The 18556-nt window shown below is 42.5% G+C and overlaps 1 protein-coding gene across 7 annotated transcripts in view; it reads left to right on the top strand.

The window, feature by feature from the left end:
- The window catches only part of LOC110507887 (CUE domain-containing protein 1), a 51835-nt gene that overhangs the window by 29334 nt on the left and 3945 nt on the right, over positions 1-18556 (top strand). For all 7 annotated transcript variants that reach the window (XM_021588282.2, XM_021588276.2, XM_021588279.2 and 4 more), the window contains 8 exons: positions 1156-1848; positions 7924-8051; positions 8992-9118; positions 9924-10203; positions 10518-10589; positions 15190-15279; positions 15439-15532; positions 18340-18462. In XM_021588282.2, coding sequence (XP_021443957.1) covers positions 1531-1848; positions 7924-8051; positions 8992-9118; positions 9924-10203; positions 10518-10589; positions 15190-15279; positions 15439-15532; positions 18340-18462 — 1232 coding nt within the window. In that variant the 5' untranslated portion in view covers positions 1156-1530. The remainder of the gene's footprint in view (positions 1-1155; positions 1849-7923; positions 8052-8991; positions 9119-9923; positions 10204-10517; positions 10590-15189; positions 15280-15438; positions 15533-18339; positions 18463-18556) is intronic.

Here is an 18556-nt window from a genome sequence, read left to right as displayed (position 1 = left end):
TCGGAAGGTCAATAGGTCACAGACTAGTATGTTACATGATACTTCATTTTCAAGCCATTGGTTTAGAATGGGTCTAAGCTCAAAACATTTCGAAACGGACTGCTTGGAGTTTCCCTTGATATTCATCTGACACATTTCTGTGGTTTTTGAAAAACTGTCAGCCTTCGCTTTAGTGGTGGATTAATGGTTAAATGGAAATAATTTCACAATGGTTTGAATGCCATGAAAGGAATATCTGTTTGTGTCAATGTCAAGTGAATCCCCAGTAAAAATCCATTCACTTATATCCATGTATTGTTTGCTGGTTATAAAAAACCAGTCCATCAGTTGAGTAGTCCAAGGTCATCCAGACACATTGACCCTCTGTCTCTATCAGGCTTAATTCTCGCAAGGTCCTTCAATTGTGTCAGAGAGAAAAAAAGGGACAGCTAAGCAAGCCCATGCTAAATGCATCACAGATCTTCATGTGGATAATCCTCATTGACCAATGGTACCTTTCTTTGCTCTTCTGGACTGGCTGTGTGTAGGCCAATGTTTGGGTTCCTCCTTCAGTCCTAGTTGGCAGAACGTTTGTTCCTCTATGGTTCTTATTTGGCCCTGGGAGAAAGAAACAGGCTTTGTTTTAGAAACTGGAAAGTGAGACTGCAACTGTATATCCTAGCCTTGTTGGTGAGTCGGATTATAGGCGTATAACGTGATTCAAAATATGATATCCTCCTACAGTGCTGGCCATGTAAAGTTTCACCTTTTCATTCAAATGCCAACTGTTTAGTCTACAGACGTTGTCTGGGTTGCCATGGTAATGCCTGGCAAGGTTGAGCAGAAAGGCGGAGTGGGGACGCAGTCCATCTTTCCCCATGAGACACCCTATTGGACAAGGCCATGTCAAATCTTGTGGAACCATGTCAGTTTTCCCTATTCTATTTCAATGGCTCTGGGGCTGTAGCCTTTTAGCCCGTAGTTGTATTGAGCCTAGGTGCTTTATTGGGATTGGAGCCTAGGTGATTTCTTCTCAGTAGAGCCTAGGTGACTGCTTCTGTGTAGAGCCTAGGTGCCTGTTAATTAAAGGAGCAATTAACTGTGCGTATTACAGAAACATGGTAGCTTTGCTAACCCGTTCACCCCTCCCCCCCGCCCTCCTTATCTCCCTCTTAGGTGCTGACTGTTTTAGACCAGAGATGCAGGTCCCCCAATTTGGCGCTCCCCGGACCTGAAACTGGTGACGGGACTGAGGAGTGGACATAAACCAAAGACCCCCTTCTCTACAGCCAGCCGTGCTGGATGCAGCTGAATAACAAGCTGAGGAAGAGAAAAAGAAAGAGCATTTGATTCTTCCACTCCATTCAGAGGACTGCCATCCATGTGGTGGTATGATGAGACTGTGAGTCAGGAGAAACACAATCAGACGGGAGCGTAGTGATAAAGGGAGAGAAAGAAAGAAAGGCAAGAAAGGTAGAGGATTAAGGGTGCGAGGTGAGTATCTAGGTGCCCTCCTAACCCCTAGGTGGTAGCACCAGTCAGGGCAGCAAGATGACCAGCCTGTTCAGGCGCAGCAGCAGTAATGGAGGCTCCAGGGGGGGTGGAGGAGGAGGGGGAGGCAGTGGTGGTTCCACCCCAGGAGATCTCAACAACAGCCGGCCTAACCGACAAGTCCGGCGCCTGGAGTTCAACCAGGCCATGGAGGACTTCAAGATCATGTTCCCCACCATGGATTACGAGGTCATCGAGTGCGTCCTGCGTTCCAACAACGGGGCGGTGGACGCCACCATCGACCAGCTCCTCCAGATGAGTATCGACGGAGAGGGATCAGATGACAGCTCTGACTCCGATGACAGCATCCCACCAGAGGTCAGTCAGTGCATGGTCACTGACTCTCTTCACTTAAAAAATAAAAATGGCAATAGTACTGTTTGTCCATCTTGAGACGCCATAGTGAAGATCCTTGCCAGCTGGTCAGCACATGCTCCGAGTATGCATCCTGTTTAAAGGTCTTCCTCACATCGGCTACAGAGAGCGAGGTCACACAGTCGTCCAGAACAGCTGGTGTTCTTATGCATGGCTCAATGTTGCTTGCCTCGAAGCGAGCGCAGAAGACATTTACCTTGTCTGTTAGGCTCATATCGCTGGGAAGCTCGTGGCTGGGTTTTCCGGTGTAATCTAAGATAGTTTGCAAGCCCTGAAACATCAGTCGCGCATCAGAGCCAGCATAGTAAGATTCGATCTAAGTCCTGTATTGATGCTTTGCCTGTTTTGAATACTTGTCGGAGGTCGTAGCGGGATTTCTTATATGTCCAGGTTAGTGTCACGCTCCTTGAAAGCGACAGCTCTAGCCTTTAACTCAGTGCGGATGTTGACTGTAATCCATAGCTTCTAGTTGGGGTGTGTACGTACGGCCACTGTGGGGACAAGGTCGTCAATGCACTTATTAATGAAGTCGGTGACTGATGTGGTAAACTCATCAATGTTATCTGATGAATCCCGGAACATATTCCAATCTGTGCTAGCAAAACAGTCCTGTAGCATAGAATCCGCTTCATCGGACCACTTCCATATTGAACGAGTCACTGGCACTTCCTGTTTGAGTTTTTGCTAGGAAGCAGAAGGATAGTGTTATGGTCTGATTTGCCAAAGGGAGGGCAAAGAAGGGCCTTGTATGCATTTCTGTTTGTGGAATTAAGATGATCTAGAGTTTTGTTACCTCTAGTTGCACAGGTGACATGCTGGTAAAAATTGTTAAACGGATTTAAGTTTCCCTGCAGTAAAATCACTGGCTATGAGAAATGCTGCCTCAATGTGCATTTTCTTGTTTGCTTATGGCTCAATGCAGCTCGTTGAGTGAGGTCTTTATGCCAGCATTGGTTTGTGGTGGTAAATAGACAGCTACGAAAAATATGGATGAGAACACTTTTGGTAAATAGTATGGTCTGCAGTTTAGCAGGTATTCTAACTCAGCCAAGCAAACCTTGAGACTTCCTTAACATTAGAGCTCACCCACCAGCTGTTGTTAACAAAGCGACACACTCATCATCCCTTCGTCTTACCCGAGTTTGCAGTCCTGTCTTGATGATGCATAGAAAAGCCAGAAAGATGTGTATTCATGTCCTCATTCAGCCACAACTCTCGGAAATGTAGGGATTTTACAGTTTTTCAGGTCCTGTTAATAGGATAGTCTCTAACAGATCTCACCCAGTTTGTTCTCCAGTGTTGCATGTTTGCCAGTTGAATAGAGAGCAGTAGTTGTCTATTTGCTCGCCGACCTAGTCACGTCAGGGTTCTGGCTCGCCTGCCTCTCTTTCGCCACAGCTTCCTTTCGAGTCCCGGGGATTAGGGTCTGGTCCGGAGTAAGCAGAACATAGAAATGTTTGTCCAACTTGAGGTTAGTGATTGCTGTTCTGATGTTCCAAAGTTTTCTTTCATAGGAATTGATGGTAGAGACCTTTTGTACAAAAAAAGTTAAGATCAGCTTAAAAAACACATGAAATAGCAGAATTGTCCAGGAGCACGTAAGACGGATGCTATGCACTGCATTGTTATCATGTTGGACGTAAAATACTGTAAAATCACCAGGAAAAGAGTAAGGTTGGACGGGATCCACATTTTCATAATATCATACCCTTTCTGTACCATACTGTGTACCATATTGTCATACCCTTTCTGTACCATACCATACTGTACCATACCGTCATACCCTGTCTGTACCATACTATACTGTCATACCCTGTCTGTACCATACCCTTTCTGTACCATACCATACTGTCTGTACTGTACCATACTCATACCTTTCTGTACCATACTGTCTGTACCATACCATACTGTCATACCATTTATGTACCGTACTGTCTCTACCATACTGTCATACCCTTTCTGTACCATACCATACCATACTGTCTGTACTGTACCATACTGTCATATCTTTCTGTAACATACTGTCTGTACTGTACCATACTGTCATACCATTTATGTACCATATTGTCTCTACCATACTGTCATACACTTTATGTACCATATTGTATGTACCATACTGTCATACCCTGTTTGTACCATACCATACTGTCAAACCCTTTCTGTACCATACTGTCTGAACCATACTGTACTATACCATACTGTCATACCCTTTCTGTACCATACTATACCATACTGTCATACCCTCTCTGTACCATACCCTTTATGTACCATATTGTCTGTACCATACCATACTGTCTATACCATACTGCCATATCCTTCCTGTACCTTTCTGTACCACACCATACTGTACCATACTGTCTGTACCATACCATCATACCCTTTCTGTACCATACTGTCATACCATGTATGTACCATAAAATACTGTGTATACCATATCATACTGTCATACCCTGTTTGTACCATACCATACTGTCATACCCTGTTTGTACCATACTGTCATACCCTTTATGTACCATACTGTCATACCCTTTCTGTGCCGTACCATACTGTCATACCCTTTCTGTGCCGTACCATACTGTCATACCCTTTCTGTGCCGTACCATACTGTCATACCCTTTCTGTACCATATCATACTGTCATACCCTTTCTGTACCATATCATACTGTCATACCCTTTCTGTACCATACCGTACTGTCATACGCTTTCTGAACTGTACCATACTATCTGTACCATACCATACTGTCATTATTGTACCATACTGTCATTATTTCTATACCATACTGTATCATACTGTCATACCATTTCTGTAGCATACTGTCTTAACCATACCATAGTAATGACAATTACAACAATACTGAATCAACACTTATTTTAACTTAATATAATACATCAATAAAAATAAATTTTGCCTAAAATAAATAATGAAACATGTTCAATTTCGTTTAAATAATGCAAAAACTAAGTGTTGGAGAAGAAAGTAATATGTGCCATGTAAAAAAGCTAACGTTTAAGTTCCTTGCTCAGAACATGAGAACATATGAAAGCTGGTGGTTCCTTTTAACATGAGACTTCAATATTCCAAGTTGAGGTTTTAGGTTATATAGTATTTATAGGGCTATTTCTCTCTATACCATTTGTATTTCATATACCTTTTGACTATTGGATGTTCTTATAGGCACTTTAGTATTGCCAGTGTAACAGTATAGCTTCCGTCCCTCTCCTCGCCCCTACCTGGGCTCGAACCAGGAACACATCGACAACAGCCACCCTTGAAGCATCGTTACCCATCGCTCCTCAAAAGCCGCGGCCCTTGCAGAGCAAGGGGAACAACTACTCCAAATCTCAGAGCGAGTGACGTTTGAAATGCTATTAGCGCGCACCCTGCTAACTAGCTAGCCATTTCACATCGGTTACACCAGCCATTAGGCTGATAGGCTTGAAGTCATAAACAGCGCTGTGCTTGCGAAGAGCTGCTGGCAAAACGCACTAAAGTGCTGTTTGAATGAATGCTTACGAGCCTGCTGCTGCCTACCACTGCTCAGACTGCTCTATCAAATATCAAATCATTGACTTAATTATAACAATAACACACAGAAATATGAGCCTTTGGTCATTAATATGGTCGATTCCGGAAACTGTCATTTCGGAAACAAAATGTTTATTATTTCAGTGAAATACGGAACGGTTCCGTATTTTATCTAACGGGTGGCATCCATACGTCTAAATATTCCTGTTACATTGCACAACCTTCAATGTTATGTCATAATTACGTACAATTCTGGCAAATTAGTTCGCCAGGCGGCCCAAACTGTTGCATATACCCTGACTCTGCGTGCAATGAACTCGAGAAGCGACACAATTTCACCTGGTTAATATTGTCTGCTAACCTGGATTTCTTTTAGCTAAATATGCAGGTTTAAAAATATATACATATATGTATTGATTTTAAGTAAGGCATTGATGTTTATGGGTAGGTACAGTCGTGCAACGAATTTTTTCGCAAATGCGCTTTTGTTATATCATCCCCCGTTTGGTGAAGTTGGCTGTCTTTGTTAGGAAGAAATAGTCTTCACGCTGTTCGCAACGAGCCAGGCGGCACAAACTGCTGCATATACCCTGACTCTGTTGCAAGAGAAGTGACACCTAGTTTACCTAGTTAAAATAAATTCATGTTAGCAGGCAATATTAACTAAATATGCAGGTTTAAAAATATGGTACACGTTGGAGCAACGACAGTCCTTTTTGCGAAATAGCATCAATTATATGCAACGCAGGACACGCTAGATAAACTAGTAATATCATCAACCATGTGTAGTTAACTAGTGATTAGGATTGATTGATTGTTTTTATAATATAAGTTTAATGCTAGCTAGCAACTTACCTTCTTTTTGCATTCGCGTAACAGGCAGGCTCCTCGTGGAGTGCAATGAGAGGCAGGTGGTTAGAGCGTTGGACTAGTTAACTGTAAGGTTGCAAGATTGAATCCCCGAGCTGACAAGGTAAAAATCTGTCATTCTGCCCCTGAACAAGGCAGTTAACGAGGTTAAGTTAAATAAGAATGTTAACCCACTGTTCCTAGGCCGTCAAGGAAAATAAGAATGTTCTTAACTGAAATACTATACTGTCTGTCCCATAACTTGTCCTTTCTGTAACATACTGAGGTATACGGTATTCCCGGAAGTGCCCACAAAAGACGCTATTGTCACGATTGTCGTAAGAAGTGGACCAAAGTGCAGCGTGGTGTGAATCCATTATTTTATTGAATGACGAAAAACACAAAGAACACTTGAACAAAAACAACAAAACGAATGTGACGCTATGATAACGAGTGCTGACACAGGCAACTACACATAGACAATAACCCACGAAATACCCAAAGAAGATGGCTGCCTAAAGATGGTTCCCAATCAGAGACAACGATAAACACCTGCCTCTAATTGAGAACCAATCTAGGCAACCAGAGACCAACATAAACACCTAGCTGAAAACAACCCCATAAATCTACAAAAAACCCTAGACAGTACAAACACCCTAGAATGAGACAAAAACACTCATATCACCCATGTCACACCCTGACCTTACCAAAATAATAAAGAAAACAAAGAATACTAAGGTCAGGGCGTGACAGCTATATCTTAAATTAAATAAATTGGGCAACATGGATCTTGATCCAGGAAAGGGATGGATTTGTTTCTGCTGTAAGCAAGAAGCTTGATCTTGCCATCTAACCACTTAGCTTGCAAGTTAGCAAACCAAATGCAAAGCTGAAGCCCTGAGCTGGATGTAATTTATTTGGCACATCTATGATAGTTAACTTATAGTTAGTTATAAGCAGTGGTGTAGCACGTGCTGACGGTATGATTTACAGTTTTGAAAATCATACCAACCGTATGTCTAAATGCCCCAGCATACGGTATATCACCGAAGTTTAGCGCAAATATTTTATTTATTTAGGAAATATGTTCACAAGTATTCCCACGCATAGAAAGGCATATGTGATCATATCTCAACTGTAATCAAGGTTTGAAATGATTATGTTTTTGTAAAATACTATATCTGTTTGGGATTCTTGCGGTTAATTTGCAGTCTACAAATTATTTATAGCTATGTTCTGACCATCTGCTCAAGGAAAAATGGGCCCATGGCTGAATGTAATTGGGGACCGCTGGTCCACATCCTCTGCTGGCCTCCCTCCCCTCCTGTTCTTGTTGTAGTCTAGGTATTAATCAATAATAAATAATACATTATGCACCACTACCACACACAGAAAAGAAAGGAACTGCAACCCATCTCATCTCACTAGAATATAAATAGTAAAGGCAGCACTAATGCCTAAAAGTAATGCTGTTTGTGTGCTCAAGTTACCGTATCAGACACTAACCTAACCAGCTTCTTTCTTAAAACTGAAATGATTTATCTTACTGACATGACTGATTTTAAATGGATAAATGTGTATGAATGTTATTGATCAGGGACATGCTCTATCTTTCTCTTGCTCTCCTCCATTCCCCGGGCCAGGTTCTGGAGAGGACATTAGAACCGGACAGTTCTGACGAGGAACCGCCTCCTGTCTACTCACCGCCCACTTATGACATGCACATCTATGACAGGAAGTACCCAGAGGCCCCGCCCACTCCTCCACCAAGGTAAATTGTCATACAATCAGAGGAGGCTGGAGGGAAAGTGCTATAGGACAAGCTCATACAAGCTCACTGTAATGACTCGAATGGAAAGAATTGTGTCAAGCACATTGTTTCCATGTGTTTGATGTGTTTGGTACCATTCCATTTATTCCATTCCAGCCAATACAATGAGCCTGTCCTCCTATATACCAGCCTCCCACTAGCCTTCTCTGTACTATACTATACAGTTCAACAGATCTAAGAATTGCCCGGAGTGGTAATCCTTTAATCCTGTATAGAATATGTGCATCTCAAACATGAATACTGATTACTTTATGAAAGGGAGGAAGGAAGGATGTGTGTTTTAAAAAACCCAACAGGACATTTTGTTCACATGCAATCCCCTAGCCTGTACTCTTTTTTTAAAGCCCAGAGGAAGTGGTCCTATGGGGCTCTGGGATTTACATGCTCTGAATTAGGAGCAGAGGTCTGTTGATGTCACAGTTGACCACATGCTCTTATTGTTAGTCAATGCTCCACCTGGTGGCCTTTTTAAGGACTGCAATGCTGTCTCAAGCTGGTGTGTGTGTGTGTGTGTGTGTGTGTAATTAGTGCTTGTGTATCACTGGACCAGTTAATAACAAACCTCCATGTATTTTAATTTTCTTCAAGCCCAAGATTCTATGATTCAAGATCATGGCCACATTTCTTCTGCTTCACACCACCAGCTAAGAGATTCAGTTATCAAATCAAATCTTATTTGTCACATACACTGCTCAAAGATGATTTTATTGTAAAGACAAACAGACATTAATTATTATTTGTGTTGTCATGCATTGCTTACTTTTCACAGCATCAGTACGCTATGTATGACGTGTGCATTTCGTTTAATTATAGTATGACATGGCATATGAATCTCTATCTAGTCTGACCGTAACCTTTTTTTGACCCTTGTCTGACCTAGGTTCGAGGCTCAGCCACCTCCAGGTCACCGGCAGGTCCGCAGCTTCAGGAACTGGAATCCGCCATTGCTTGGCAACCTTCCAGATGATTTTCTGCGGATCCTGCCACAGCAACTGGACAGTATACAGGTACACAGTAGATGTGAAGAAAACCACACACAAAAAAACAGCACTATGACATTTTTTTTTTTTTTTAACCTTTTTTTCTCCCCAACTTCATGGTATCCAATTGGTAGTTAGTCTTGTCTCATTGCTGCAACTCCCGTACGGATTCGGGAGAGGCGAAGGTCGAGAGCCGTGCGTCCCAACCCGAGAGCCGTGCGTCCAAACCCAACCCAACCAAGCCGCACTGCTTCTTGACACAATGCCCACTTAACCCTGAAACCAGCCGCACCAATGTGTCGGAGGAAACACCGTACACCTGGTGACCGTGTCAGCATGCACTGCGCCCGGCCCACCACAGGAGTTGCTGTTGCGCAATGGGACAAGGACATCCCTGCTGGCCAAACCCTCCCCTAACCCGGACGACGCTGGGCTAATTGTGCTCTGCCCCATGGGTCTCCCGGTCACGGCCGGCTGCGACAGAGCCTGGACTCGAACCCAGAGTGGCACAGCCTTAGACCTCTGCGCCACTCGGGAGGCCCCTATTTATTTTTATTTTACCTTTATTTAACAAGGCAAGTCAGTTAAGAACAAACTCTTATTTTCAATGACGGCCTAGGAACTGCCTTGTTCAGGGGCAGAACAACAGATTTTTACCTTGTCAGCTCGGGAATTCGATCTTGCAACCTTCCGGTTACTAGTCCAACGCTCTAACCACTAGGCTACCTGCCGCCCCATAATGACATCATCATTAACAGCAGAGTGACATCCTGCTTACAGAAATAAATAGTAACTAAATTAAACCTCTCTTTCTCCATCTCTCCTCCTCTAGGGCTCACAGAGCAGTCTGTCCCAACCTTCTTCCTCCTCCTCTCTGTCCTCCATTGCCCAGCAGACGGCCCAGGGAGGTATCTCCAGGCCAGGGGCTGGTGGCGCCCTAGGGGCCCCTGGGGGGCCAGGCGGTGCCGAGGGCGTGGAGGGGGCAGGCACGGAGCAAGAGCGTAAACTGAAACAGTACCTGGATGATGAGCGCATCGCCCTGTTCCTCCAGAACGAGGAGTTCATGAGGGAGCTGCAGCGCAACCGCGAGTTCCTCGTCGCCCTAGAGAGAGGTGTGCGTGTGTGTGTGTGTGTCACATACAGATATATGCATACATGGTCACCTGCATGATATACTTTAACACACTCAATACATGTTCAGGACACAGTAGGCTAGTACAGTAGTCAAGTTTATGCTTTCTCCGGAGCAAGTCAGCCACTGTTGAAAATGCTCCTCTTTCTTTCATTATATGCTAGTTGCAAAGTCCCTTTTGTATCTTATGATGCGTCATCCTACAATAGTATACATTTGGGAAACATGTCCCACTTCATAAATGTTTCTTAGTGTCCCGTATTGCATCATAACATCCAGCTTTCTCTGTTTTAGATCGCTTGAAGTATGAATCAAAGAAATCCAAGTCCAATCATTCATCCACTCACATGGAGAATTCCACAGCAGGTAGATATCATTCATAAGCTTCACCAGTAAATGTGTGTGTGGGTGCTCATTCTTATTCAGACACACAATAGGCCTACACATTTCAATGACTTGGTTTGTTTTGATAACTTCACTTTATCACATCCCACATCTAACCACCTATCTTTATCACTTGCTAAGACTAGGTTTGGTGAAATCTTCTCCAAGTAGTTGTTGACACAATAAATAGCTTTCTCTGGAGTGATTAACTTAGGATTTTATTAGGATCCCCAATTAGCCACTGCCAGGAAACAGTGATTTACATAACATTACATAATAATACAAAATATATATTTTTAAATATCTGTCTTTTCACAGTCCCCGTCGTTCCGTAAGATGTTCTTTTATCTGTTTTTTTATTTGGTTGTATTGCTAGCTTGAGTTACCTGGGTCATGGCTCTATTTAATACTGTGCATTTCCCAGCCTCTGTTCTGGACCTGGGGACTGTAAAGAGACCTCTGGCTGCATGTCTTGTTTGGTACCGATGAGTGTCCTAACGGTGTTCCAACTGCTTGAACAGACAGTTCAGTACCTTTTTAACCCATCAACACCTCCCACAAAGACCAATAGTGATGCAGTCAATCTCTCCTCAACTTTGACATGCGTACCACTGACATTCACCCTCCATGTAAATCTTCATGGAATACATGCTGCTCTGTTCTGGAACCAATGGCAATCCAACTCATCCCAAACCATCTCAATTGGGTTGAGGTCGGGTGATTGTGGAGCCCAGGTCATCTGATGCAGCACTCCACCACCCTCCTTCTTGGTCAAATAGCTCTTACACAGCCTGGAGGTGTGTTGGGTCATTGTCCTGTTGAAAAACAAATTTCAGTTCCACTAAGCGCAAACCAGAAGGGATGGCGTATCGCTGCAGAATGCTGTGGTAGCCATGCTGGTTAAGTGTGCCTTGAATTCTAAATAAATCACCAACAGTGTCACCAGCAAAGCACCCCCACACCTCCTCCATGCTTCACGGTGGGAACCACACCTGATCATCCATTCACCTACTCTGCGTCTCCCAAAGACACGTTGGTTGGAATCAAAAATCTCAAATTTGGACTCATCGGACCAAAGGACAGATTTCTACCGGTCTAATCTCCATTGTTCGTGTTTCTTGGCCCAAGCAAGTCTCTTCTTCTTATTGGTGTCCTTTAGTAGTGTTTACTTTGCAGCAATTTGACCATGAAGGCCTGATTTGAATCAGTCTCCTCTGAACAGTTGATGTTGAGATTGGAGGTCGACCGATTAATCGGAATGGCCGATTAATTAGGGCCGATTTCAAGTTTTCATAACAATCGGAAATTGGTATTTTTGGACGCCAATTTTTGCCTATTTATTATTATTTATTTTTTTACAAATGTATTTAACGAGGCACGTCAGTTAAGAACACATTCTTATTCTCAATGACAACCTATGAACGGTGGGTTAACTGCCTTGTTTGGGGGCAGAACGACAGATGTTCACCTTGTCAGCTCGGGGATTCAGTCTTGCAACCTTACAGTTAACTAGTCCAACACTCTAACCACCTGCCTCACGAGGAGCCTGCCTGTTACGCGAATGCAGTAAGAAGCCAAGGTAAGTTGCTAGCTAGCATTAAACTTATCTTATAAAAAACAATCAATCAATCATAATCACTAGTTAACACATGGTTGATGATATTACTAGTTTATCTAGCGTGTCCTGCGTTGCATATAATCGATGAGGTGCGCATTCGCGAAAAAGGACTGTCGTTGCTCCAACGTGTACCTAACCATAAACATCAATGCCTTTCTTAAAATCAATACACATAAGTATATATTTTTAAACCTGCATATTTAGCTAAAAGAAATCCAGGTTAGCAGGCAATATTAACCAGGTGAAATTGTGTCACTTCTCTTGCGTTCATTGCACGCAGAGTCAGGTATATGCAACAGTTTGGGCCGCCTGGCTCATTGCGAACTAATTTACCAGAATTTTACATAATTATGACATAACATTGAAGGTTGTGCAATGTAACAGCAATATTTAGACTTAGGGATGCCATCCGTTAGATAAAATACTGAACGGTTCCGTATATCACTGATTTCATTGATTCAAAGTGATAGTTTCCGGATTCGACCATATTATTGACTTGAGGCTCATATTTCTGTGTGTTATTATGTTATAATTAAGTCTGTGATTTGATAGCGCAGTCTGACTGAGCGATGGTAGGCACCAGCAGGCTCGTAAGCGTTCATTCAAACAGCACTTTAGTGCGTTTTGCCAGCATCTCTTCGCAATGCTTCAAGCATTGCGCTGTTTATGACTTCAAGCCTATGAACTCCCGAGATTAGGCTGGTGTAACCGATGTGAAATGGCTAGCTAGTTAGCGGGGTGCGCGCTAATAGCGTTTCAAACGTCACTCGCTCTGAGACTTAGAGTAGTTGTTCCCCTTGCTCTGCATGGGTAATGCTGCTTCGAGGGTGGCTGTTGTCGATGTGTTCCTGGTTCGAGCCCAAAACATCTTATCTGGGAATATTGAAGACTCATGTTAAAAGTATCCACCAGCTTTCATATGTTCTCATGTTCTGAGCAAGGAACTTAAACGTTAGCTTTCTTACATGGCACATATTGCACTTTAACTTTCTTGGTTTTTGCATTATTTAAACAAAATTGAACATATTTCATTATTTATTTGGGGCTAAATTGATTTTATTGATGTATTATATTAAGTTAAAATAAGTGTTCATTCACTATTGTTGTAATTGTCATTATTACAAATAAATAAATAAAAATCGTCCGAATAATCGGTATCGGCTTTTTTTTGGTCCTCCAATAATCGGCATCGGCGTTGAAAAATCATAATCGGTCGACCTCTAGTTGAAATGTTTCTGTTACTTGAACTCTGAAGCATTTATTTGGACTGCAATTTCTGAGGCTGGTAACTCTAATGAACTTATCCTCTGCAGCAGAAGTAATTCTAGGTCTTCCTTTCCTGTGGCGGTTCTCATGAGAGCCAGTTTCATCATAGCTCTTGATGGTTTTTACAACTGCACTTGAAGAAACTTTCAAAGTTCTTGAAGATTTCCGCATTGACTGATCTTCATGTCTTAAAGTAAAGATGGAATGTCATTTCTCTTTGCTTATTTGAGCTGTTATTGCCATAATATCGACTTGGTCTTTTACCAAATAGGGCTATCTTCTGTATACCACCCCTACCTTGTCACAACACAACTGATTGGCTCAAACACATAAAGAAGGAAATTCCACAAATTAACTTTAACAAGGCACACCTGTTAATTGAAATGCATTCCAGGTGACTACCTCATGAAGCTGGTTGAGAGAATGCCAAGAGTGTGCAAAGCTGTCATCAAGGCAAAGTGTGGCTACTTTGAATAATTACAAATATAACATATATTTTGATTTGTACAACACTTTTTTTGGTTACTACATCATTCCATATGTGTTATTTCATAGTTATGATGTCTTCACTATTATTCTACAGTGTATAAAATAGTCAAAACAAAGAAAAACCCTTGAATGAGTAGGTGTGTCCAAAGTTTTGACTGGTACTGTATATCCTTCTTTGCCGCACATGACCACACAACTGGGCAGTAGTTCAAGTGTGACATTGACAGACCTCTTCCCATTTTAGAAAACATTGAGTCTAAATGTTTTGACCATGACAACTTGCTGTCTAGGGTTACTCCGAGCAGTTTAGTCTCCTCAACTTGCTCAATCGCCACATTATTCAATAATAGATCCTAGATAAGGTTGAGTGGGTGATTTTGACTTTTTTTAGTTTGAGATTGCTAATCTTAGCCAACGGAATTACATTTGCCTTCCTTCAGGCCTGAGGGCACAGGCACACACTGTCTTCTGGGATTAAATTGAAGATGTGGCAGAAAGGTGCAAACATGTATTCCTTTATCAACTTCAGCAATTTACCATCCATGTTGTCGGTACCGGGGGGCTTGTCCTTATTTATAGAGTGCAACAAGTTTTTCACCTCTTCCACCCCAACTTTGCAGAACTCAAAACTACAGTGCTTGACTTTCATTATTTGGTCCGTTATGCATGAATATGAAGGCTCAGCGTTTGTTGTTTGCATGTCATGCCTAAGTTAGCAAATCTTATCAACAAAAATGGTTGGCAATATCCAAGGGTTTTGTTATGAACAAGCCATCCGTTTCAATGAAGGTTGGTGCTGAGTTTGCTTTTTTTGCCTGGAATTTCATTTAAAGTACTCCAGAGATTTTTACTATCATTCTTTATATAATTTACCTTTGTTAAATAGTAAAAACATTTTTTTTAAACTACAAGTTTTGTTTAGATTCCATCAAGTCTTAAAGTTCCCAGATATTTTTTTTTACGACAACTACAGTAACCAATTAAGACTTTACATGGTCAAATCAAAAATGGTTGAAGTAAATTGTTGGTCGACTACTCAGGTTCATTATTTGTGCATGTGTGTTCTTGTGTTCGTACAGTGTGTGTGTGTGTGTGTGTGTGTGTGTGTGTGTGTGTGTGTGTGTGTGTGTGTGTGTGTGTGTGTGTGTGTGTGTGTGTGTGTGTGCGTGCATTATGTTTGTCTTTTACAACTTCTTTCTTTGTTTCCAGGAGAGCACTGTGCGTCAGGGTCGATGGAGGCTTGTACTGCTGTGTCAGATGACGCCATGTTTAGAGACAAACTCAAACACATGGGCAAATGTAAGACAACCTCTACACATTATTACCATCCCGTGTCTTTCTGGCAATGGCTTGTTAACTAACTCAATCAAGACAACAGCATACATAGGCAAACCCTTTTTTACAATCCTTTGTTCTGGTCATTTATTTTGTGATGATACTGTTGTCTCTCCCACCTAGCAACAAGAAAGAAGCTGTTTGAAATCGCCAGATCATTCTCTGACAAGACAAAGAGAAGAAAGTTAAAAAGAAGAACGCTCCTGAAGCACCAGTCGTATCCTTCATTGCCAGTCGATTCTAATTTCCAATCAGAAACATTAGATGGGTTCCATTTTGCAGTGTTTTATAGAACTCAATGATCACGTACCACATACTGTATAATACAGATGTCCAGTGCCTTTGGTAATTTTCAGACCCCTTTTGTTAGGTTTCCACCTTTTGTTAGGTTACAGCCTTATCATTTTCTAATTTATCAAAAATAAACATCAGAAATATCACATTTACGTAGGTATTCAGACCCTTTACTCAGTACTGTGTTGAAGCACCTTTGGCAGCGATTACAGCCTCGAGTCTTCTTGGGTATGACTCTACAAGCTTGGCACACCTGTATTTGGGGAGTTTCTCCCAGTCTTCTCTGCAGACCTCAAGCTCTGTCAGGTTGGAGTGTTTTCAGGTCTCTCCAAAGATGTTGGATCGGGTTTAAGTCCAGGCTCTGGCTGGGCCACACAAGGACATTCAGAGACTTGTCCTGAAGCCACACCTGCATTGTCTTGGCTGTGTGCTTAGTGTCGTTGTCCTGTTGGAAGGTGAACCTTCGCCCCAGTCTGAGGTCCTGAGCACTCTGGAGCAGGTTTTCATCAAAGATCTCACCGTACTTTGCTCTGTTCATCTTTACCTCGATTCTGACTAGTCTTCCAGTCCATGCCGCTGAAAAACATCCCCACAGCATGATGCTGCCACCACCATGCTTCACCGTAAGGATGGTGCCAGGTTTCCTCCAGACGTGACGCTTGGCATTCAGGCCAAAGAGTTCAATCTTGGTTTCATCAGACCAGAGAATCTTGTTTCTCATGGTCTGAGAGTCTTTAGGTGCATTTTGGCAAACTCTAAGCAGGCTGTCGTGTGCTTTTTACTGAGGAGTGGCTTCTGTCTGGCCTAATTGGTGGAGTTCCAAACTTATACCATTTAAGAATGATGACTTTCCTAGTTAAATAAAGGTTACACAATGATTGAGGCCACTGGGTTCTCAGGGCCCTTCAATGCTGCAGAAATAATCAAGTTGTAGAAGCATCTCAAGGATGATCAATGGAAACAGGATGCACCTCAGCTTCATTCCCTCAGCTTCATTACTTTTGTACATAAGATATTTCTGTTTATTTTTGTTTTATATTTATATATAGTGGGGAGAACAAGTATTTGATACAATGCCGATTTTGCAGGTTTTCCCACTTACAAAGCATGTAGAGGTCTGTAATTTTTATCATAGGTACACTTCAATTGTGAGAGACGGAATCTAAAACAAAAATCCAGAAAATCACATTGTATGATTTTTAAGTAATTCATTTGCATTTTATTGCATGACATAAGTATTCGATACATCAGAAAAGCAGAACTTAATATTTGGTACAGAAACCTTTGTTTGCAATTACAGAGATCATACGTTTCCTGTAGTTCTTGACCAGGTTTGCACACAATGCAGCAGGGATTTTGGCCCACTCATCCATACAGACCTTCTCCAGATGCTTCAGGTTTCGGGGCTGTCGCTGGGCAATACGGACTTTCAGCTCCCTCCAAAGATTTTCTATTGGGTTCAGGTCTGGAGACTGGCTAGGCCACTCCAGGACCTTGAGATGCTTCTTACGGAGCCACTCCTTAGTTGCCCTGGCTGTGTGTTTTGGGTCGTTGTCATGCTGGAAGACCCAGCCATGACCCATCTTCAATGCGCTTACTGAGGGAAGGAGGTTGTTGGCCAAGATCTCGCGATACATTGCCCCATCCACCCTCCCCTCAATACGGTGCAGGCCTCCTGTCCCCTTAGCAGAAAAGCATCCCCAAATAATTATGTTTCCACCTCCATGCTTCACGGTTGGGATGGTGTTCTTGGGGTTGTACTCATCCTTCTTCTTCCTCCAAACATGGCGAGTGGAGTTTAGACCAAAAAGCTCTATTTTTGTCTCATCAGACCACATGACCTTCTCCCATTCCTCCTCTGGATCATCCAGATGGTCATTGGCAAACTTCAGACAGGCCTGGACATGCGCTGGCTTGAGCAGGGGGACCTTGCGTGCGCTGCAGGATTTTAATCCATGACGGCGTAGTGTGTTACTAATGTTTTTTTTTGAGACTGTGGTCCCAGCTCTCTTCAGGTCATTGACCAGGTCCTGTCGTGTAGTTCTGGGCTGATCCCTCACCTTCCTCATGATCATTGATGCTCCACGAGGTGAGATCTTACATGGAGCCCCAGACCGAGGGTGACTGACCGTCAACTTGAACTTCTTCCATTTTCTAATAATTGCGCCAACAGTTGTTGCCTCCTTACCAAGCTGCTTGCCTATTGTCCTGTAGCCCATCCCAGCCTTGTGCAGGTCTACAGTTTTATCCCTGATGTCCTTACACAGCTCTCTGGTCTTGGCCTTTGTGGAGCGGTTGGAGTCAGTTTGATTGAGTGTGTGGACAGGTGTCTTTTATACAGGTAACGAGTGGAGAACAGGAGGGCTTCTTAAAGAAAAGCTAACAGGTCTGTGAGAGCCGGAATTCTAACTGGTTGGTAGTTGATCAAATACTTATGTCATGCAATAAAATGCTAATTAATTACTTAAAAATCATACAATGTGATTTTCTGGATTTTTGTTTTAGATTCCTTCTCTCACAGTTAAAAAAATCTAAACCTGTTTTTGCTTTGTCATTATGGGGTATTGTGTGTAGATTGCTGAGGAAATTGTTTTATTTAATCAGTTTTAGAACAGGGCTGTAACGTAACAAAATGTGGAAAAAGGTCAAAGGGTCTGAATACTTTCCGAATGCACTGTATGTATCATATCCCGCCCTTTAGGTGTTTTCCTCGACCATATCCCCACTAAGACTGGGCATAGCCAACTCTACAGCCAACCTCCTGGAGGATGTGGAGGGAAGCCCAGAAGATGGCCAGCCCAGGAGATCAGACACTCAAGAAGATGATGTGCCACACAAGGAGCTGTTGTCATGGTGAAAACCTGTGTTCTTCCCTGTTGGGAATTGTATGGCTTTACTCTGTGTAACTACTATAACTGCTCTAATCAAACAACTTTGGTTTTAGAAG

This window comes from Oncorhynchus mykiss, chromosome 27 (assembly GCF_013265735.2).
Source record: "Oncorhynchus mykiss isolate Arlee chromosome 27, USDA_OmykA_1.1, whole genome shotgun sequence".
NCBI classification, from domain to species: Eukaryota; Metazoa; Chordata; class Actinopteri; order Salmoniformes; family Salmonidae; genus Oncorhynchus; species Oncorhynchus mykiss.
Note: the sequence above shows the minus strand (reverse complement) of the source record. Positions and strands in the feature narration are given on the sequence as shown.